At 35.1% G+C, this 24,169-nt stretch overlaps 1 protein-coding gene and 1 long non-coding RNA gene across 8 annotated transcripts in view; one reads left to right on the top strand and one right to left on the bottom strand.

Annotated features, from left to right (window-relative positions):
• The window catches only part of EPS8 (EGFR pathway substrate 8, signaling adaptor), a 176,411-nt gene that overhangs the window by 20,818 nt on the left and 131,424 nt on the right, over positions 1 to 24,169 (bottom strand). For 6 of the 7 annotated variants that reach the window (XM_077870944.1, XM_077870945.1, XM_077870938.1 and 3 more), the window contains 9 exons: positions 23,381 to 23,454; positions 21,751 to 21,877; positions 19,726 to 19,814; positions 19,265 to 19,339; positions 14,033 to 14,181; positions 11,183 to 11,366; positions 5,984 to 6,114; positions 1,463 to 1,571; positions 448 to 591 (listed from right to left, as the gene is read on the bottom strand). In XM_077870944.1, the coding sequence (XP_077727070.1) occupies positions 448 to 591; positions 1,463 to 1,571; positions 5,984 to 6,114; positions 11,183 to 11,366; positions 14,033 to 14,181; positions 19,265 to 19,339; positions 19,726 to 19,814; positions 21,751 to 21,877; positions 23,381 to 23,454 (1,082 nt within the window). The remainder of the gene's footprint in view (positions 1 to 447; positions 592 to 1,462; positions 1,572 to 5,983; positions 6,115 to 11,182; positions 11,367 to 14,032; positions 14,182 to 19,264; positions 19,340 to 19,725; positions 19,815 to 21,750; positions 21,878 to 23,380; positions 23,455 to 24,169) is intronic. The other variant, XM_077870941.1, reaches the window with a different exon arrangement.
• LOC144297163 (uncharacterized) lies at positions 9,945 to 19,304 on the top strand. The gene is made up of 4 exons (XR_013364254.1): positions 9,945 to 10,235; positions 16,665 to 16,745; positions 17,405 to 17,602; positions 19,036 to 19,304. It is a non-coding gene; the product is annotated as an uncharacterized LOC144297163 (long non-coding RNA).

The raw sequence follows: 24,169 nt of genomic DNA, 5'->3' as shown, positions 1-24,169 counted from the left end.
TGGTGGAACATTTAAGAGAATGAGGGCAAAAGATGGTGAAGATGAGTGGCTCGACACTACACCACTGTCTCAGTGTCACCCTCCATCAAGAGGAAGTCACCAGATAGGAAGGCTATGGGTAGAAAAGTGAAGAGGCAAAAATACTACCTCTCCAAATGTCAGAAGCATTGTAGGATGGGTAAAAATATCATTCAGAGAAACAGTCACTTACTGGTAAACATTTTGAGCAATTTCCTGAAGAAATAAATCAGAAAAAAGATATATATAATTCTTCCCTATATCTTTCACCATTGCCCTTCAATTACCCTAGGAAATAAATTGTACAAATTGTACAACAAATTAAGTCTCAAAATGATTAATACACAAAAGGTATTTAAGTCCCATTGACAAGTGATGAATCTGGAAGTTTATAAAAGTTAAATTTTGCTAAAAAATAATCATAAATACCTGTATGGTATGTGTATAAGGTGGATCAGCACGCCCTAATCCTGATTCTGGAGGTCTCACAATATCCAAAATGTTATTTGGCACAAATCCAGAGTCTCCACTTGCATTTCGAACTTTCCACCACTGCTTCCTATCATCAAGGATCTGTGATCATGCAAAAAAATGAAGGCATCATTCCATACCAAAGACAATCTATGAAGGAAATTCGATTTTTATTCCTTAGACCAAGGAAGTTTTTTCACTTCTAATAAACTGACTTAATATCAATATATTATGGGTTGAAGGTGATTCCCAGGAGTTACACTAATAATTATAATTACTAGTGTAGAACAGACATGGAAACACTATTGAAAATATACTTGAAGACTTCATTACCTGCCAAGAGTTTTTTACTATTTGTATTATCTGAAGTTCTTATAGGTGACTAGGAGGACTTGTTTGGACAGGGCTTTGTATACATCCTTCAAACAGGAAGGAAAAGTATGAAAATCACTATTTTCACAAATACTACTGTGACTATCCCACATTATATATCAAAGAAGATTAACTTCCAGTTATGATCTAAGAAAGAGATTTGAGAATCATAGTAGATTATTCCCAGAATCATTAGCTTACTTACTGATGGATACATTTGTGCAGGGTACTAGCACAGGAAGAAATAAATGCTTTCTCTTATTAAAATATTTTGATGCATTTACATAACTAGCCTTGATTCTAAAATAAATAAAGGACAGAAAAAGAAAGAGGACAAAGAAAGCCAAGAAATCCAACTTCTTTCCCCCACCTCATATCCTAGAAAAACCCAACAAACAAAAAATAAGATGAAGCGACTCCCTCTCCTAAATAGATATAGGCATCTATAGTATACTTTTATCCTTGATAAAATAAAATAATACTGAAGAACAATTTCTTGACCTCAACTTTTCTTTGAGGTATGTTTAGATATCTATACCAAAAGAGAGATACAATAAATCTATTTTATTAAGGGTATTAAAAAAAAGTAAAATTCTATTACCTCTAAAATATCATCCTTTAGAACTGAGAGCTCACTGTTGTTCCTTGCCACAAAGTCATACTTGGATTTGGCATATTTTTTGGGTTGTCCTTTGAGTGGATCATAATTTCTATAAAAAGAAAGAGAAATTATCATTCAGCTAGCTCTTCCTAAAGGCTGAAAAGAGAAATAAAACATTAAGGCAAGTCAATTCCTACCAGAAAATATTCTGACAAATTATTTCAATAGTAGTTTAGTTTATCATATTTCTAGAATGTGAGAACTAAAAATAACTTCAGAATTTTTACTATTAAAATGAGCAAACTATGGGTAGGGCAAAAATAAATAGTAGGAAAGTCACAGGGTTAGTGGGTACTAATTAAGGCAAATGTAGACTGCAAATCTATGAATTCTTTGTCCACTAAATGTACTAGGATACTGCTCTGTTAATTAGCATCTCTACCATGAAAGAACTAGGACAAAGATCAATGTCAGCATTTTTTGTAAAATTAAAGGAAACTGAAGACAATTTCCATAGTGGCAATTTAAATTATATGTTGGTTTTACTAATTCAAGCAATATTTTCAATTCATCTTAAAAAATTATGACTGTGTCAATTTTTAGGAAAGCTTTGTCCGGTTCCTAAACCGCAAGGGAAGGTATAGATTAAGTATAAGACTAATAACACTTCTTAATTAATTAGTTAATTAATTCCCTATAAATTTATTTTAATAGTAAGAACAGGTCCAAGAGTCCTATTTTTTTAAAAGAAAGCTTTCTTTAAAAACCAAACATTTCCTTTAATCATTAAATGACCATTAATATATTTAACATAATTTTAAAAATACTTCTATATATAATACAATAAAACTTGATATATCAACAATGTACTAATATTTTCTTCATTTCAAAACAAAATAACCTTAACTTTTTTTTTTAATTAATTTTACTCTCTCATCTTCTCCTTAAATTACCTTTCCAATTTCCTACTCATTTCTACAAGAGAAAAAGCAGAAAGGAATTAAAGATGTTTGTTCATTGTTTCCGTCAAGTGGTCCACCAAGGTCCTCTGGAATACTGAGTCATAGCAGGGCCAGCAGGACAACTGTGGATGCAATGTACCCTGTCATCACAGGTAATGTACAACCTCTTAGCAACTCCAGAAGAGTTAAGGGACAATGAAAAAAAAAAAAGATGGCCTGTAAGCGATGTTACCAATTGGCTATTTTTAAAACATTAAAAAATAAAAAAAGTGAGAGAGTAACAGTGTAGCCAAATAATTACTGTATATTAAGAACCACAATAATAACAATTAAAAACTATTCCATGGGCTCCCCACCTCTATTCCTTAGTTTATATGTTTCATTCTACTTAGATTTCATTTGGGAGGGATACAAAAATTCACCACTCCAAAAGTCAGAAAAGGAGTAATTTCAGTTTTCTATCTTTTTCTCTCCCCTCATGTTCCCTCCTTCCATGATCTAGAAAACAATCACTATTAAATATAGAGAGTTGAGTGTACTAGAACAAAGGGCAGAGTAACTGTCTGCCATTGCCTATCTGAACCACAAGTTAAAAAGAAAAGTTTGCTGTAGTTCTCCTTGAAGTCTTTGTTATCTTGAGTGTCTCAGAGGTGACTGCCAAGCATGCACTTACAAAGTGCTTTCAAATGTACAAACCTTTATGGTTTACAATGTCTTATCATCTACAGATTACATTTAGCTATGATATTGACCACACTAATCAATCGGAAAATCACACTTTGTGATTTTTCAGATATATGGAAGTTTCTTAAAGATCTGTAATGTATCAAAGTGTATGGCCTCTGTTTCTGATTTGAAGTAAGAAATACGCACTTGATAGAGAGCAGACATGGAGTCAGTAATGATTGGAGACATCTCTAAAACATGAACTGCTTTTGGATAGCAATAAACGGTAATCCCTCAAGATGAGGGCTCTAAACTCAACAGGTGGTTTACCTAATGGCATAGTAAGTTTCACTGCAGAGTGACTATACTTCTCATGGTATTTACTGCATTCCAGGCATGTAATAAAGTTTAGGGTAATAAAAATAATTACAAAAGCAAATGCCAAACCTCTGTGCACTTCATATCAGACCAGAACTTTCAGATAGCTTTTGCAATAATGATGACACATTTTCTTAGCAACACAAAACATCAGTGATCCTGGTGCCTGTCAACTATTCTGCCACTATTATGATAGCCAGCTGAGAGGTGAGATCCACATGGATAACTAAAATATACAATCTATCCACCATTCAATTTATTTTTTTTAATTCTTCCTCTGGCTAAATTTAACTGCCTTCACTAAATTCCATTTATATTTCTTATTTCTCAAAGGTTACTAAAAGAAACCTTTTGATATTCACCACAGTATTCTCTAAATAAGGGGGGAAAATCTTTAAAAATAATGTCCCATCGGTGTACTGGGTGGTGGGTGGCTCAATTGGTTAAGCATCAGACTCTTGAGCCATGCATTGAGCACCACACCGGACATGGAGCCTACTTAAAAAAAATAAATAAATAATGTCCCTTATATCATCCCTCACATCCTATATAAAGTTCTATGAGACAAATATTTTTGAGGATTTAATTGTAAAAAAAAAAACCCTAGCATTATTTATCCCAATACATTGATATATACTTCTTCCTTTTTCCTAACAACAGAAAATGGTTATGTTTCTTTTTGCTGACAGCTAGGAACTTCACGGACAAATCTGAAATTCAATCATGGTGTCAATCTACACTTCAAGAGTTTTAATTCTTATCTCCACTCTTGATTACTTAATTTTGTATTTTTTATTTCATGAGTTTATTTTTAATATTAACATTACTTTAACTGCATATATTTTTTTAACTGCACATAATTTAAGTGAGCTGTTTGAATCCATTGGGAAGTAGACAAGGTACAGAGACATAATCACGAAGTACACTTCCCCTGATACTCCATAAAGATCAAAGAAAACTTTTAAAACACTTCATGGTAAGCTGCCCAAAATATATGGCAGAGGTTTTTCCATCAGCAATACTATACATAATGGAGTTACAGGTAAACGATGAAGAGGTAGGTGGTGTCTCTGAAATGTTGGATACACTATCATGTGCCTATTCAATCATTTAATAAATCAATCAAATAAATCTACAAACAGTTGCTGAGTGGCCACAATGTGCTAGACGTGGTCTTAAGATGGAACATGATCAAAATTTCCTTGTATCAATATGTACTAGAACTCTGGACACGCATGAGGAATGTACTCAAGTGATTTTCCAGCTACTTAACTGTGAAAAACCATCTTGGTTTAGTACAGAGATGCAACAAAGGTAAAAATTACTAACTTGAAATAATTTCCAGAATATTGACATGTTAAAAAAGAAGAAAAAATAAAATATTAGGATGAGTAATAAGTTAGTCAAGAAGAATTTCAATGATATAATTTTTAAACTTCGAAAATAATTTTCATGTATTATCTACTAAAAACTGAATCTATAATTAAAACTTATTTCATATGTTGGCATTTTCAAAATGTATTATTCATTGCTGACTTTACACTCAATATAATGTGTTACTGGCATCTTCAGAGTAATACCTGTAAAATTTCCATACCAGTAACCTATTACTTGTTTTCATTTCTAACAAAAATAAAACATTTTAAATCCCACCTTCTTTAGATTCTATTAAGAAAAGTGAATAGTGAAAAGAAGTGAAAGGAATGCAAAACTCATGGTGAGTGAGGCTTTGAGGTAGGAAGGTACCAGGGCAACTTCTCTACCCCACTTCATCTGAATGACCATTCTCCCTTATCTTTTTCACTTTATTTTCTTTCTCTTTTGTATTGGGTTGGCCACAATGTCAACCTCATTTGCAGAGGCTGGAAGACAAGATTGGAAAAGTGAACCTCCTCCAGGGCCTGTATTTCTCCTCCTCTCAATTCTCCCATCTTTGCCCACACTGAATTTTTTTCAAGAGTGAAACTATGGGAAAATAAATGAAATATAAAACTGGAAAGTGAAAATACAACATAATAAGATGAACTGACAAGAATGACAAATAAGGCACTGACTCCTTCTAAATACTTAGTTTATATTTAGAAATAGTTTTATCTAAAGGAAGGTTTGTTTTTGTTGTGGGGAGAGAAAGATGAAAGTTGTTTCCTTTGAAAGTTACAGAGCTAGAAAGATCCTTAGAGACCATCTGGTATAAACTAATGGAGAGTTTCAAAACAATTCTTCTTTGTTTTTAATTCACAGATTTTGTCAGAGCATCTTTTTAAAAAAGGAAAGTCATCCAAAGGCATTTACACTAAATTAGAGTTATAGGCTGGAGGTTTTCCAGTAAGATTTATAGACTAGAGGCTTTGTTTATCAAAACCAATTCTATAAAGGAACAACTGAAACTTTATCAAACAATTAACAGATGGAAAGTTTAAAGAAGTAGTGAACAATCCAGACGCCAGGACCTCTATTTGCACTAAATCAAAGCCAGTTATCCACAGGTCTCCAAATGGTGCCCATGAAATGTTACCTATCCATGTGGCGATTAGGAGTTGGCTTAAAAGCCACAGCGGCTTCCCCTTGGTCCAGCTGGGGCCCTCTTGTGTACATGTTGTTGAATGCATACCCATCAGCTGGAGGATACTCTGATACACTGGACTGCTGAAAGAAGAAGATTAAAAGAGTCAGTCTCTAAGACTACTTGAATAACTACTAACATCAAGCAACAAAACCCTCCACCATATTGAGATCAGTTTCATTTTCAAGTGCTTTACCATTATTAACAAATTGTAAAATGGGGGTGGATAAATTTTTGTCAAAGACTTATTTATAATAGGAAAAGTCATTAGTACAATAGCTAAATCATAATTTTGAAAATAAATGGGTATACAAGCAATAAATTCTTTCCTCGGGAATTTCAGTAATAGTTCATTTTGGTATTAGGTAGACTTTAACAGCTTACATAAAATAAAACTGGTTTGAAAACAACAATAGAACTCTTTGCCTTTGAGCTCTATGTTTAAGAAACAGACTTCTACCATTCTAGCATACTAAATATATCACATAAAAATCATCTAAAATCTGTGCATTAAAATTATACTATGTTCTCATTCTTTAAATGTACACAGACCCTATTTTTTTTTCATTTTTAAAAAAATGGCATTTAAAAATTTGGCCATTATTATCAAATTTACTGTTGAGGGAAATACAAAAGACAAAAAACTCATTGATCTTGACAGTTAATACTGCAGGATAAAAAATACTGGAGTAATTTCTTGTTGCAGTTAACACAATTTCAACATGAGCCTACTGGGTGCTACCAGGAGGGGTAACTGAGGTCTCTGCAACCCAATAAGCACCATGATTTCAAAGCTATGGGGAAAAAAACAAAGAAACAAGACCAAAAAAGATCTAAAAAATATTCATGTTGAGATATTATACTCCTTTTGTGAACTGAAGTATGGCAGAGGCACAATAGAACAGGAAGCATGGAGGTCCTTGGCTATTTAAACTTTATGAACTCATTGGGGCAAAATATTTGAACCTGGAAATGTTTTAGAAAAGTCTTAGATACATGTTTACTATAGTTCATCCTAATGACAGAGTTGGCAGGAGTAGGGATGTGTTTAAACACAGACAGAGTAGGTGGGGTTTCTCCGATGGACTAGTGTGAATGTCAAAATACCCACACTATATTGCTCCTTTAGAATTTATCTCCCTAGAATATACTGCAACACACAAATTAAAAAAAGCAATTTTCACCATTTAAATATCTTAGCTTAAATCATCAACAAAATGAAAAGGCAACTATAGAATCAGAGAAGATGTTTACAAATCATATACTGATAAGGACTAGAAACCCAAATATATATAAAGAACTCATATAGCTCAAGAGGAAAAAAAAAAAAAAACAAACAACTAACCAAACAAAAATCCCAATTTAGTTAAAAAATGGGCACAGCTACATCTTTCCAGAGAAGACATACAAATGGCAAACATACATGAAGGGTGCTCAATATCACTAATCATCAAGGAAATGTGAATCAAAATCACAGTGAGACCTCACCTTACAGTTGTCAGAATGGCTATCATTAAAAAGATAAGAGATAACAAGTGGTCAGTAAGGATGTGGGAAAAAAAAAAAAAAGGAAACCCTCTATACTGTTGGTAGGAATTTAAATTGGTGCAGCTGTTATGGAAAACAGTATGAAGGGGGGCACTTGGCAGGCTTAGTCGGTGAAGTGTCCAACTCTTGATTTCAGCTCAGGTCATGATCTCCCTGTCATGAGATTGAGCCGGTGTCTGGCTCTGTGCTTAGCAGGAAGTCTGCTTGGGATTCTATCTCTCTCTGCTTCTGTTCCACAGCCAACCCAATCTGCTCTCTCTCTGCTCATATGTGCTCTTTCTCTCTCAAATAAATTAACAAATCTTAAAACAGTATGGAGGTTTCTCAAAAAATTAGAAATAGGGTGCCTGGGTGGTTCAGTCAGTTAAGCGTCTGCCTTCAACTCAGGTTATGATCTCCGTGTCCTGGGATCAAGCCGCATGTAGGGCTCTCTGCTCAGCAAGGAGTCTGTTTCTCTCGCTCTCTCTCTCCCTCTCCCTCTGCTCCTCCTCACAGCTTGTTACCCCCTTCTCTCTCCAATAAATAAATAAAATCTTTTTAAAAATTAGAAGTAGAACTACCATACTATTCAGCAGCTCCACTACTGGGTATAATACTAAAGGAAATGAAATTAGGATTTTTTTTTAAGATTCTATTTATTTATTCATGAGACACAGAGAGAGAGAGAGGCAGAGACGCAGGCAGAGGGAGAAGCAGGCTCCATGCAGGGAGCCTGACGTGGGACTCGATCCCAGGTCTCCAGGATCATGCCCTGGGCTGAAGGCGGCGCTAAACCACTGAGCCACTGGGGCTGCCCCTGAAATTAGGATCTTGAAGAGATATCTGCATCTCCATGTTCACTGCAGCATTTTTCACAATATGGAAACAACCGAAGTGTCCATCAACAGATAAATGGGTAAAGATGTGTTATATATACACAATAAAATTTTATTCAGCTATGACAGAAAAGCAAATCTTGTTATTTACAACAACATAGATGGACTCTGAAAGCATTCTGCTTTGAAAAGCAGAAATAAGCCAAACAGGAAAAGAAAAATACTGCACGGTATTGTTTATAGGTAAAATCCAAAAAAAAAAAAAATTGAAGTTATAGAAAAGTGGTTGCCAAAGGCTGGGGGAAATGAGAGAACTTGGTAAAGGGGTACAAACTTTCAGCTATAAATGAATATGGTGGAGGATCTAATGTAAAACATGGTGAGTGTAGCTGATAACACTATGTTGTGTTAATTGAAATTTGCTAATAGAACTTAAATGTCCTCACCAAAAGAAAAAAAGATAAATATGTGAAGTGACAGATGTGTCAATTAACTAGAGGGGAGGGGGATCCTTCACCAGATGAACACCTTAAATATCTTGGTTTTGTCAACTATACCTCAATAAGGCTGAAATTAAAAATAACAAATCAGTAGCTTAATTAATTCAGTTTATCATTTCCCTAGTTGAGAGAAGAGGCACTAGATGATCAGGCAATTCTTTTTTTATTAAAGGATGTTATAGTGGGAGGAGTGCAAGAACTAGAGCCACCTTCACCTTTGAGTCACCTTCACCTTTGGCTAACTCTGAACAGAACAGAGTGAGGTCAGCCAGCATGAGATCACTGGGTCCCGAGACTGACTGGAAATATTGCAAGGGAGGAGAGAAATGATGATGAATAACTGTGATGACTACACAAGCTTGTTTAGAGCTGATGCTAGTTCAGAGGAAATAAAGAAGTTGAGTATCACTATCCATATTTGACACTCTATGTCACCTATACATTTTGATTCTATACAAAACCATCAGATCCTGAATCATCCAAGTCTTGTCCTGAGTGTATTTATTTTAGTAGCAATAAAGTATAATAGTTTCTCTTCTTATACCCTGAAATCACCATTAGTTTAAATCACATTAGTTGGCCTCTTTTCCAACAAATTCATAAGGCATAAAATCCCCTAAAACAGCTAGCAGGAACTTTTCATTTCATTTTTTAAACCTCTGAATAACTACTTTAGCTATAAAATGGAAAACGGTTTACAACAGGAAAGTGATAACTCATTACAAGGGAAGATTCTCAATAATTCTTCCTTTAAAACTACTTATTCAGTGAGAGTAGACAACTTTTACACTGGAAGCCCAGAAACACATTACTCTCTCTTTAAATACGTAATTAAAAAAAAAAAAAAAAAAAGAACTCACGAAAGTGAATTTCTGAGGACATACATTATTAAGTGGATGTATTTTCTTATTTAAGATATAAAGACTTATGTAAGCCAGAAATTTCTGTGATTTGAAAATAGCTGTAACTATAGCAACAAGTGTGTCATAATTTCATGTTTGATTACATCTATTTTCCTCTAGAAAGGTTGCCCTCTATGAGGAAAGGAAATCCACAGTGATGAGGTCTGAACTAGAAAATCCACAGTGCCAAGGTCTGGAGAGGGACTGCCAACCAATGCAAATGCTGTGAGGTCATCTTCTTAATCACTCATTTAGAAAGATGGGCAGTTATAGGCTGTATCCTTAGATGCACCAGAAGAAAAAACAATTACATTGGTAAAAAAAAATATATCTTCAAAGCTTTATTTCTCAAGGTTTGACATTTAACCAACCTTCTATAATATTATGGTTATTATCCAAGGGACTGATTTTTCAAAATTTGATGTGTTTCTCCTTAAAAGTGAGTATTTACTCTGGTTGCTAATCATTCTTTCATATCATGTTTGTCACAGTAATTTGAGAAAATTAATCTGAAGAATTAAATAAAGGACGTGAACAGTACTTCAATGAGGGTCTAGTCATCATTTATTGTTTCTTCTCCAAACTAGACCTCATCTAATTCCTTGGGTTCTGATCCTCCTATTTGGTTTGGTTCAGCTTTAAGGAATGCTTGCTTTTCTTTTCTGACTAGCAAAGGAAAATTATTTTTAAGAAATGTGCAGAGATAATTTACCCAGTTTCAATCCTTCAATTTGCTCCCCAAATAGGTTACACACTAAAGCTTACTAAATACTTAAAAGGTACAACAAATTTTGTAATCTCTTCAGGGTAGAATAGTGTTATAAATGATCATTTGAGCCTGGAGATTGAGTCCAGAAGAAACTCTGGCCTTCAAGCCAGGTTGAGAGGGTTTCAGGGTTTAGAACTAGGTGGAAGGAAGGAACGAGGAAAGGAAGGATGGAAGGAAGGAAGAAGGAGGGAAGAAATGGGACATTTGACAAAGAGCTGCTTGGGACAGGCTTCAGGGACCTAGGTTCAGGGATCTGTCTCAAGGGTCTCACGTGGAGAGAAAAACAAATACAAGCCAAGCAGCAGTAAGGCAATCCTCTGACACGGAAGGAAAGTAGGCACTCAAAACTGGGCTCAGGGAGCACTAGCAGGTGGTAGGGGTAAGGGCTGGCAAGACTCTAAGGAGTGATGTGGGCTGCAGTTCAGCTTCACAGGGAAACAGAGCAACTGTCACAGCAATGACAGAGGTGAGAGGTAACTAAGGGCAGCAGGACATACAGTCATTGGTTCTAGAACAATCTTTGAATTGATTGATAAAAAGAGAACTCACAATCACAATTACAAAGCAATGCACAGGTGATTGCACTTTCCACAAAAAGTAATGTTAAAGAACCTTACCTCTGTGGATAATCTTTTAGTCTCCTGTTTGCGCTGATGTTCAGCTACATTGGCCACAGACTCGGCCAACTGATAAAAATCTTGTTCCATTGGTGCTCCCATGAAGTTCAGCATGGGGGGCTCCCAACCGTTGCGGAATCGTGGGACATATGGTGCGATAAACTGTTCTTTTGGCCACTCTGCTCTGTAGAGGAACATTAAGGCACAAAATTAAATGTATCCGGTTCAAAATTACTTTCAGTAAGGTTAGCCACAAAAAACAAAAACAGGTAACAACAAACAAACATACCTAATCTGACCTCTCTCCACTCAAAACGAGAACGTGAACATGCTTACACCAGTCTGTAATGCCAGTAAAATGAAACAGATTGAATTCTGCTTCAGTGATCTGTTTTCATTATGTTGCCTCAACTCTCCATTAATTCAATTTTGTAACATGGATACAGGTTGTGAAAATTTGGAAAGGGAGCATAAGGCTAGAAGTGTCAAAAGTATTTAGAACATAAACTTCTCTTGTATATAAGTAGTTTCAGATTCTGATCTTTCCCTTCCCTCTCCTCCCATTGGTATGAAACCCCCTGGTATGATAAATCTTCCAAAAGAGAAACAGAGAATGTTCTTAATGTTTATGACTTTTTTAAGTCATAAAGTCCCCTAAATGAAACATTACTGATTTTATAAAGTAAATTTATCAGCAAGGCTTTAATCAGTAAAATCAAGTTAGGACTAATCTGGAATCTTAATCATTACTCATTCATTATTTAATGACTCTAAGAGAGGCTTATTTCTACAAGCTTCTAATCACTCATGAACCACAAAAATAAGTGGGACAGAAATTATGGCTTCATCTCTGCTACACTGTGTTGTTTTATCTTTCACAAGTGAAAGATTAATTCTTCAGGTTATATTTCTACTATGATGAAACGAGCCATTTTATTCAAATTATTATGTACCTTCATGATCTTTTAATCTTTATGAATTTTTAAATCAGTATATTAATTTCCTAATACTCTTACCAATTAGGATCTAAAAATGACCATTTCTCATGTCAAGAACTAGCAGTAGATTTCCTTTTGATGTAGTTTTTCTAATGGTCATTCATTTTCTCATTCTGAGGTAGGACCCAAAACCAAGAAATTAAAAAGCCTGAGCTATTTTTGTACTATGAGATCTGATTAACTTAGTAAGTTTCATAGGAAAATACTAAAAATCCCACCTAGCCTTATCATAAGACTGAAAACTATGAAAATCTAATAGATTTAAGAAATCTATTTAACCAAGTTTTTAGTACAATATATAAACAGCATGCTACAGCATATTAATAGATAAATAATAGAAATGAATTTAAATATTGTTTTCAATATAAAAGCAACAACTACAGTGCTTTTAAAAAATGTTGTGCTTGATGAACCATTCAATATGTAAACCATATTCCAACACAAGTTGTTGCCAAAGTCCAAAATATAAGTGGGAACTGTTTATATGTGTTTCAAAAGAAGTAAAAGAGGAAAAAAAAATATGAACTGATCCATTACTTTTACTCTAGTCCATTCAAAAGCATTAGGAAGAAAAGCTTCTAAGTGACCACACTGAAGGACTTACTCTAAGTAGTGAGGGAAATAAAATGATTTGGGTATGTAAGGAAGGCAAATATTATTTATTCACATATCATTATTTTTTTCACATATCATTAAATGAGAAATATTTTTATAACTTGCCTTGCTTAGGAAACTTTAGCACTGTGATGTTAAATGATGCAATGTTAATGATCTGTCTTTCACAATTACTTTACTGGCAAAACACAATTTTTAAAATGATCCCCTCTTCCTTTCCATTCCCATTCCTACTGTTCTAGACTCAGAGAATGTTGATTACTAACGAATCTCTACCACAGCATAATCATCCCAAGGGGGGGACTTCCTGTCTTTAGTTAATTTTATCCTTGTCCTAGGTAGGCTCAACTAGCAGAACAACTTTCTGAAACGCAGACGTGATTATACCACACTCCTATTCACAAAGCTATTGGTTCTCCACAGCCTACAGAATCTTCTCCAATTCCTTAGCATGGCAGTGGGAACCTTCATAGCCCATCTGCTCATTTCCATGTGCCTCATTTAACACCATCCCTTTTCATCCCCTTCCCCACGAAGTGCCTGCTACCCAAAGACTATATATGCCAGCTAAGCCCTTATTCATTCTCCATTCTCTTGACTTCCTGCTTTATGCCCTCATTGTGCTTCCCTCTCTATGAGGAGGGCCCCTTCCCAACCATGGATTTGTGGAGATCCTACTCATCCTGCTGAAAGGCAGCATAGCAAAATAATTATCAACATCAACTCCAGAGCCAGACCGCCTAGGTTCAAATTGCAGATCTGCCACTTAAGAGTTATATGGCTGTGAGCAAATTACTTAACCACACTATGCCTCAGTTTTGTTATCTGTAAAATGGGGATACCAATAGTACTTACGTAAAGTTCATGGAAGACTGCCTAGCAAATACTATCTGTATAGCGTGTACATATATATTACCTAATATAGTAGTACTATTATCTATTGATTTGAAATGCCAGCTCTTCTTTGAAAGCTAATTACCCCCCCTCTTCAAATCCTATTCCTGATGGCTCTCCCTCGCCAAACAACAGCAGTTTATAAGTCACTCCTGGTACTTACGTGCCTTATATTGTATACACTTTGTATCTTCTCCATTAGACTAGCTTTTTAAGGGTCTAGCCTTTTTCACCTGTAATGCCTAGTCCTTCATACATAGAAGGCTAAATAAATGTCTCGTTAGATTCATGTAATAACAACAATACCTGAAGTATTATAGGTTTTAAACTCATACATGTTTACCTGGCTTTCATCCAAGTTTCTCCCAGTGATATCCACAGCTGTCTTTCATCATTGTTGACAGTATAATTTAAGAAATCAATTGTGTCCTTAGTCAATAGGGGGCTAAGTACTGAACTGGCTAGTTCAGGACCCCCTGTTGCCTGCACCACCTAAAATGACAATAAATCATTTTTTAGCAAGATAGTGATACTTGTATATTCTCAAAATATGTAAAATCCATGCCAAAAACAAGCACTGTTTTTATATACTCAAATTTTGATGTTGTACAGTGTGTACTATTGAATGATAAACAGTTTATTAAGTCAACCTGCCCACCCCAATGCGACTAATAATCTACAATGAAAAGTCAGTAGTTTAACAACTTTCACAGGATCTGTCTATTGGCTGCATATGACTGTATTTTCCCTGGAAAATACTAATGGTTATCCAGAGAATTCTAAATCAGGTGGTTTAACTATCTCTGTTTTTTTGCTTTAAAAAATACATGTAACTTTCCTGGCAAATCTATTATTCCAAACTTGAAAAATATGGTTCTATAAATGAATACTACAGAGAGAAATGAAGCTCAAGTTAACAGTCCATGGCTGCGCCTATGGAGACATACAAAAATAAAAGGACCCAGAGAGAAAAGTGAGAGAATGAGAACTGGTACTCTAAATTTATGGTATTTTTCCCCAGAATTTAATTCTAGGAAATTGTCCTGATTTAAAGTTGATATTTTAATGACTAGCAGAAACAAATAAACAGGTGCAACTCTCTGATAAACAAAATGATAAGTGTATGTCTGGAAACTGTTCCAAATGGACTTCTCTGAGGCTATTTCCTGGCTAAAGAATGGTAGTTATCTCCTAGAGCAGAAACCAGAGCCCTTTTATAAAAATTTCACCTTCCCAGAGATATGGCACAAGAAAAAAGGAAAAAAAAAATTTTTAATGGTTCCAGACCAAGAGTCAGTTTTTCTGCAGTTGTCCAAGTGTTCTGAGCATGCTATGCTCCTGTATGCCTCTGTGCATCTGCAGTGCTGCTTCCCAGGTCCCCAAAAGGCCCTTCATTTCACTCAGAACTCTACTCTGATATCACCTCTTCCAGGAAGCCCTTCTTAGCCCCACAGCATAGTTTTGAGGCACCTCGGTGTCCCCCAAAACAATTTAGGCAGATTAGTAACACATTACATTTTAACTTACTGCTTATTTTTAAGTTTTCCCTTTCGTGAGGACTTAGACCAAGTCAATTGCAAAAGACATAGCGTTAGAGGGATGACTGAGAATCAATGAAAGAAAAGATGAGAAATAAAGAGGGAAGCTGACTTTTACTTGAGAACAAAATCTACCCTGACTGCCTGGCACAGTAATTCTCTTACTTCCAAGCCCTATAAGCACTTCTGGTAAATATGTAGGGATGATTAAAAGGGAAAAGTAAAGGAGTGAAATCGAGTAGAGGAACTTTAAAATCTTTGGGTTAACAAAGGGAAGAGGGAATGAAACAAAAGAAATGTAAATAAAAAGCTGTAAGGCATAGTTCCCTCTCAAGAATGAATGTTAGGCAAGTATGCATGTAGGGGTGCTATGGGTATGCTTGTATGTGTAGATGCTGAGGGCAGAGGGCAGATCCTGCATGGTTTAAAGCCACTAAATTTTGTGTGGCTGGTAGTAGTCCCTAAATAAATGTTCCTTCTTATGTCTTACCCAAATAATATGTCTGGGACTCTGTAGGGAAAACATTAAAAGGAACAACAGACATATTCTGACTGGAGAAACCACTTATAAGGAGTAATTTTTGATGAAAAAATAAAAAAGACAAAATAAATCCATTTTCAGATACAGAGCTTGATCACAAAGGCTAATTTCTACATGTTCGGGAAACCACTCCCATTATTTTATAGTTCTCCTCTATGTAACGACTACACATCTACTTATGATCTGTGAGAAAGTATGCAGAGGATGAGGTGGCAAAAACTGCTTTATAGTCAAAACTTCCTAATATTGAAACTAAGACAGTATCAAATGTGCTAAATAAGGAATAGAAATTTTGTTAATGAGCTACTATGGGCTTTTTTGCATATGAATGGCCTTGATCTAATTTTTACAAGAGCTTATAAAGCAAGAATTATTCAACAATAACTAGACAAGTAGAAAACTGATGTTCTATATATATAATAGCAATATATGGAAGCATTCATAAATTATTGAGGTAGCCTTGGACTTTCATCTTCTAATCTCTTATTGCCCAGTTCTGACATTAATGCAGGTAACATTACTTCCTCATGTTTGTAAGGCAATATTCATTGCATATTCTACTTCAGGTCTTATCTCATTGCCCTTGAGGAAAAAAGGATATATTATCCCTTTTTGTTACTTGGACCTTTTTTTTTCACATTTTTTTCTGATAATTAAGTAAAACCTATAATAAATGCATTTGAGTTTGCTCCATTTATGATAAATATTAGAGTAATCCAAACATAGTGTTCATATGCCCTAAACCAAAATTAATGAAATTTATCTGCTTCATATAGTTCTTATTCTTTAAGAAAACAATCACAGGAATAATACACAGGATAATCACACATTACTAACAATTATCATTATCGCTATTGTCATTCTACAAAGTAATCAATCATTTGCTCTTCTGACAGGGAGAGCCATTCACAACCACTCCACCCATGCCTGCCTTATCCCAGAAAGCAGGAAACTGTCTTCCTTGGAGTATTTAAAAGGTATTTCACCTTCTTTCTACTCCTCACTCACTTGTCCTCCCACAAAAATGGGACTGAACTAATTGGTGGAACTGTAGAAAAGGGTAATTTGTAGCCTATTCTCTTTTCACATCTGTCTCTATGTGAGGCCAACCATTGTTCCATCTGCTTTTTGTTGCATGCTTTCCCCAAAATCCTGCACTTTTTGGTGTGTACTCTTAAATATCATTCTAGTGAATTCTCCCAGCTGTTCTGTAGGACAAGATCGTTGTACATAATATCAGCTTCAAAAAGTGGCTATTACACCATTTGTAGACAGAAGAAATACATAATGGGAAGAGAAGTATATTACCATACCATATAAGGAAAGAGCATAGCTGCATATTGAAAATATAGGAAATTAAGATATGTATCTTGGATTCTGGCCTGTGACACAAGTGGTATAACTTTTGCTGGATAAACTCATAGGAATATCCAACTCCTTCACAATGGGAATTGTGTCCAGCACACCCTTTTGTTAGCTCCAAAAATTATGCCTTATGTGAAAATACACACGTATGAGAAGGAAGTTTTCTCAGGAATAATTGTACTATGAGCTTATCACTCTACCTGGCACATAGCGAGGATGCTAAAGGCTACTAATTGTTCCCTAGAGTCCACTCTCTTCTTCTTCCTCCTAGAAAGAGAAGCCCCTACATTTTAGATGAACCTATAGCCACAAAGATGGAGACTATATTCCTTTGGTGTTCAGTATGGCCATATGAAAACATTCAGGCCAAATGGACAAAGGCAGAAATTATCTGCTTAAGTTCAGAGTCACCTCCTTAAAGATAAGTCATCTTTCTTCACTTTTGTACAGCTATAACAAGAACATGGAGGTAAGTCAGCTTCCACCAAAGAGATATCTGACACAGTTGCTCAATTCTTCTATTGGACACATTTTCTTCATTTGGCTTCCAGGATACTATAATATTCTTATCTTTCTTCTCTTATCTTTCTTTTCCTTGACTTGATGACTTCTTCTCAATTTTCATTGTTGGTTCTTTCTATTCTCCTAACACTGAAACTGCCCAGGACTCAACCAGTCCTGTTCCTCTTCTTAATTTTAATTACTACCTTTGTGATAATTTCATGGTTTTAAATGCCTTTTATATGCAGATGATCCCCAAATATATATCTCTAAACTTGATTTCTCCACTGAACTCCAAATTCATATATTTAACTACTAAATCAAAATTTTCCATCTAGATGTAACAAAATTTTGACACGTCTAAAACTGAATTCCTTATTTTCCTCCAAAAAGATTGTTTTTTCCTATTGTCTTCTCTATCTCAATTACTAATTGACCTCCACTCTTAGGCTAAAACCTTTGGAGATATCCTTAGCTCTTGCATAGCACATCCAATGAGCCAGCAATGTTGTTGCTTCAATGGTTTATAATCAAAATAAGACTTCTTGTGATTTTTAATGCCACCGGGTCCAAACCCTATAATTTCTGATCTGGATCATTTTAATAACCATCTCAGGCCCTTCTTCTTCCAGATTTCTAAGTATTATAGCCAGAGCAATCCTTCTGTGCTGAAAACACTCCAAAAGTATAAAAGATTACATAGCCACTTATGAGGACCAACAAAATATGACCTCCTGTTGCTTTGCTAACCTCTTCTAATTAAGATCTCCCTCATTCTGCTCAAGTCACAATACTTATTTATTCCAAGAACATAATTTACAATTACCATTCAAGAGCATTTATAATAGCTGTTTTCTGTCTGGAATTTTCTTCTTTCAGAAATCCACATGACTCATTCCTCACTTCATTTGCTCAAATGACACCTTCTCACCTTAACCAACCCTATTCAAAAAGGAGAATACACTACCTCACACACACACATACACACACGTGTGTGTGCACTTACATGAGCATGTACCTAAAATATTCCCTGTTCTCTGTCCCTGTTGTATTTTTTCAAATGACATTTACTGTTAGCAAAATGTGTTATTCAAGCATGTGTTTAGCTCACTGATTGCCCCTCCATACTATGATGTAAGTTCCAAGAGGGTAAAAATTTATGTCTGTTTCATTCCTGATAAGCTACTGATAATGCTAAGCACATAACAGGCTCTCAATGAAAATTTCTGAATAAATAAATGAGCAAAGCCCTCCATCCAGTCAGTACCAGTACCAGTACCACCTCATGTCTAGCTTCTTTGGGGAGAAAGAAAAACACTTTTATATTACTATAGTCATTTATTTCTATTATAGACTAGTTAAAACACTAACAGCTGATAAATCTTTATTTTATTTCTCTAGCTCCGTCAGAGACAACAGTTTCCTCAGCTATAAAATAAGGTGTTTGAACAGGATGACTTCTAAGGTCCTTTCAAACTCTCCAACTGCACATTCTCAATGTTAATGTAGATGCCTAGAGAAATAGTATCCATGCAAGGTAAAGGAAGAAAACTGTCAAGATACTCCAGACAGACACTTGGGGCTGAAAAACATACCAAGAGTGATTACTTTCTTAAATTAACAGTCTTACCATATTTAATGGAGTGAATAAAAAATGAACCAAATCTGTAGCACTCGGATTCTGGATGTGAGACTTCAGTTTGGCCTGCAGAATTAAGAAAACAGATGAACAGATTACTATGATGTAATTAAGCAAAAAAACAGACGCACATAAAGGTCTGACATAGACTTTAGAAAGACTCTGAGGAAGAGTCCTTCACTACTAGTTTCATTTTTAATATACTCATCAGCCTGGAAAAGTCAGATTAAGATAATTTAATTTTAAAAAGGTTAGGAGTTGATCTTTTATGATAATTCACTTGGATACATAGTTTTTATTATCTGTTGTCCTAATTAAAAGCAAATCACCACATACATACCAAAAAATCTACAAGAATAATATTACCTCTTCATTTAATCAAGAACATCCTGGCTAGAATTTGATCTCTTTCATTTGTTTCTTTTAATTGTATACAAATAAATTTCACTTACCAGAAGGTTAAACCCATGTTTAAACTTTTGTAAACAGTCAACAAACTCATCAGGAGGTGGAGGTTTTGCCCTCAGAGTTAAAACACCCTCTAAAGGAAATAAGTGGGAAGGGGGAGAGATGAAAGCAAAGTTTTAAGAAAATATATTAAATGAAAAAATAAAGAAGCCACATTTGTGTCTATAAAATTTGATCATACCAGATACTATGCTACTTAGCTCCTCTACTACATCTCATAGATTCACTGTCATAAACTAAGATGATCCAACATTTAAAATGGATCCTTCTACCCTTAGGCACTACTAAGGGTAATGATGATGAGGGTGTCTCCTCAATTCCATAGATTTATGCTGTAGCCCTTTTATGTCCCAATTACTGCACTTATCACTGCAGAGACTATAAAAATGTGTAATTTATAAGCCCTGTCCTGAAGGGCCTCAAAATCTTTAGAAGATTCGAATTGGTAAGTAACAAACATACACCAACGAAGTGCCGTAGAAAGAGACTACACCTGGTTGGGAAATGGGAAAATGGGCACCTAAAAGATGTTTCATTTTTAAGATGGGATTTGAAAGGTCTGTCTCATGGCAATTTGGTAGGAAAATGTCATAGTTGGATATAGAAGCATAAGTAAAACAAAACAAAACAAAACATGACCAAGGAAACTGCATGTAGAAAACAAACAACAAACTAAAGCAAAGAAACATAAGAATGGAAAAGTAGACCAAAGTTGAATTGAGGGTGACCTTGACTGCCAGGGGGAGGAGCAGACTTAACTCAACAGAACATGGAATTAACACGCTATTCAGAAGAATGAAGTGACTGCTTTAGAGCTTGAAGACAACTATCCTTCCAAAATAAAAGACTGGAGGCTTGAAGACTACCCAGAGAGCTGGGTAAATAATGATGACAGCTTGAAACATGCACTAGCCATGAAAATGAAAAGGGAAACAATTGGATATACAACACACTGAAAAAATAAAATCAATTATGGCTGCAAGCTAGAGAATGAAGTCATCCAAGAATCTGTGGTCTCCAATCTGGATGACCAAGAGGACAGTACACCCTTCATAAAGATTACGGCAAGGATAAGTGGTTTGAGACATAGGATGTAATAATACTTAATTTCAGAATATAGGGAGGTGAGGGATATCCAGATGTACACATCTGGAAGATAATTCTATAGGTCACGTGTTTATGTAGACATGAACTAGAGACAGACTGGGATGTTGCGTGTCATGAAAGGGATATTTACTTATTATTCTTTTATGTACTTCATTTGTTCCACAATTATAAGTTTTTTGAGGCCATTTTAAATAGCTAACTATAGCATACTCAAAAAATGCATATACATGACATGAATATATTGTTTGGGAGTTCTGTGATCAAAAAATTCAAATCCATTGATATTTGTAACTATTTTTTTTATTTTTTTATTTTTATTTATTTATGATAGTCACAGAGAGAGAGAGAGAGGCAGAGACACAGGCAGAGGGAGAAGCAGGCTCCATGCACCGGGAGCCTGACGTGGGATTCGATCCCGGGTCTCCAGGATCGTGCCCTGGGCCAAAGGCAGGCGCTAAACCGCTGCACCACCCAGGGATCCCCTATTTGTAACTATTTTAATGAGAAAAACAAATCCTTTTAACAAAATAATGAGACTCTATATTCACAATAAAATAAATCAAAATATGGGAAGAATAGAGCTATGACTTTCTTTAACAGACGTTAATTTTACAGTCACTAATTTCAAGCTATGAAGAGATGGTCACTAGCTGAATCTCAGAGTCTCTGTGATTTAGATAAAATATCCTAGAGTCTTTTCTTACTTTAGCCAACTTGGAACCAAAACGGACTATTTCCTGGGCTCTTAGTTTCTGCCTAACTCCTAAGTGCTATCCCTAAACTAGAAAAGGGACTTTGGCCCACTGTCAATGGGGTTTTGCTGAGCAGTTCGCAAGGGCAGAAACTCTGCCTAGCACTGGAGTTCTGAATGGTCTTTAGAAGATTAAGAAAATCCAACTTACCTCCTGGGCCTTTCTTTTTACCTTTCTTACTTTTCTTCCTTTTAGAAAGCTCAGAAAATGCTTCAGCTGCTTTTTGGAGTTTTGTGATAAAAAATTCAATGTCATCCAAAATGTGGTTTAATATTTGCTGGAATTAGAAATTACAGAATAAAATATAAGACAAAATAAAACCACTTTTGCTTCGACTGTATGTATACTATTATTAAGTAAAGAAAAATTAGAAATAAAAACAAAAAGAAATACCTCCTACATGCAAATTTCAAGTTTATTACTAATTCTAAGAAAAAGAATTGAACTAAATATACCTATGCTGTGGCTAAAGTCTGACATTTACATTTTTCTTTAGCTTAATTTTGTTCTATTTTCAATACCATAAAGAAAGCATTCACAATATCTATTCAGGTTATTAATTATTTTCAACTACTCTAATTTTCTTCTAGTGTTCTCTCACATAAAGTTAGGGGAAAAAAATTCTAAGAAACACCTTGTTAGAAGAGCAATGAACATTTTTGTTTTTCTCATAAATGTTCCAATAAAGTACCAACAATATTATTTAATCGAATTAAAGGCATATAGAATGTTGTGTTAACCTAATAAACATAGATAATCTAGAATAATCATCATTAATGATAGCTTCCACAAGTCAAAATAGAATTAATGATGAATTATGCTTTCAGGGATTATTGGATCAATTTCAATTATATCATATACTACAGTCATAGCTGACTTTCTCTAGTACGTGTGAAACTTAACATTCTTCTAATTTCAAAGACTAGAAACTGTCATTAGATAAACTTATAAGTATAATAAATAATGGTATAATATAAAAGTTGAATTCCAAACTTCAAATTCCTCTGAGTATTTGTTTCTGAATAAGCTAGGAATGTGTGTATAATACAAAGAGTAATTATATTGAGATCATATTTTATCATTGTATCACAGGGCATTGTCACTCTGTAAGTAAATTACTATGGGCTAATAAAAATAAATACGGCCTTATCCTTTATAAAGAGTATTATTTCCCTTAAAAAATTCCACTTTGGGCAGCCCAGGTGGCTCAGTGGTTTAGTGCTACTTTCGGTACAGGGTGTGATCCTGGGGACCCGGAATCGAGTCCCACGTCGGGCTCTTTGCATGGACCCTGCTTCTCCCTCTGCCTGTGTCTCTGCCTCTCTCTCTCTCTCTCTCTCTCTGTGTGTGTGTGTCTCTATGAATAAATAAATAAAATCTTTTTTAAAAAAAAAGAAAAAAATTCCATTCACTTTTATCTTTCAAGCATTATAAATGTTTTAAATAAATGTTATGAAGAGATATTTAAAAGACATTTTGATTATGAAAGACAAACTGTGAAAAACGTTAAAATCCCTCAAATCTGATAATTCAGTTTAAACTCCTTTGTAAACTAGTTGATATGCTAGTTCTTCCCTCAGAGCCCTATTCTACTAAATATTGTCATAAAAGCAAAACTGGTTAAGAAAAAAAAAACAATTCAAAGGGCATAACCACCAATGGAAAGAGAAAATACAGTTTCCATGAAACATCTTTATTTAGATCAACTTCATTTTCCCTGCTGATATTTATTTCCTCTTTAAAGAGAAGCCAGTGACCTACGGAGGGATGTGGGACCTACCACATCTCTGTCAATTCGCGCCGCCATCATCTCAGGGGTTTCTTCCTGCTCGTGATACTGCCTTGGTTTCTCAACTAAAGAAAGGAGAATCACAAGTCTTTCACCCTGTTGCCTAAGCAAGATCAATATAGATAATGAAACACAAAAAGTGGCTAGAAAAGAGTGCTGCTTGTAAAAGTAAATGCCTTCACTGGATACAAAACCAAAACTGCTCATCATTTATGAATGACATGCATCCTTGCCCCTAAGAAGCACTTGGCCAGGGCTGACTACCTGCCCTCAATCTTTGTTTACCCTGTAACAGTAACCACCACCACCCCAAAGCCTCCCTATCCCCCCCGCAATTCTCCCTCTTCCCAGAGACAGCTACTGGCTGTGGAACCAACCCTTACATTTAATAAACTTACATAAAATAAACTTACATTTAAGGACCTGCTCTTCAAAAAGTGGTCAACTAACTTCTAATGCAACCTCCCAATTTTATACATTCCACTACTGTGATTATAATAAAGCTTCAGGGGATCTGACAGTAAAGAGCTTTTTAAAATTCTAGTTGCCATTAAGCTTAAAGCAGCGTAAGCTCCAGTGTTGGGTTCACTGGTTTATACTTTATAAATACCTACAGGATTTGCGAATGAAGTAATAAATATCTTAAGAGCATTCAAGATGTTAAGTTAGCTCAGTTAGCTAAAGCTTGATGTCAATCATAAGGTCACTTAAGCATTTTTTGGTTAACAATACTACTAAACACAGATATTTGTACAAATATTTTTAAAGTAGATAAAATTT

The sequence above is a fragment of the Canis aureus genome, chromosome 25, assembly GCF_053574225.1.
Source record: "Canis aureus isolate CA01 chromosome 25, VMU_Caureus_v.1.0, whole genome shotgun sequence".
In the NCBI taxonomy this organism is placed as follows: domain Eukaryota; kingdom Metazoa; phylum Chordata; class Mammalia; order Carnivora; family Canidae; genus Canis; species Canis aureus.
The sequence above is the reverse complement of the archived record's forward strand: the minus strand, read 5'-3'. Positions and strand labels throughout refer to the sequence as shown.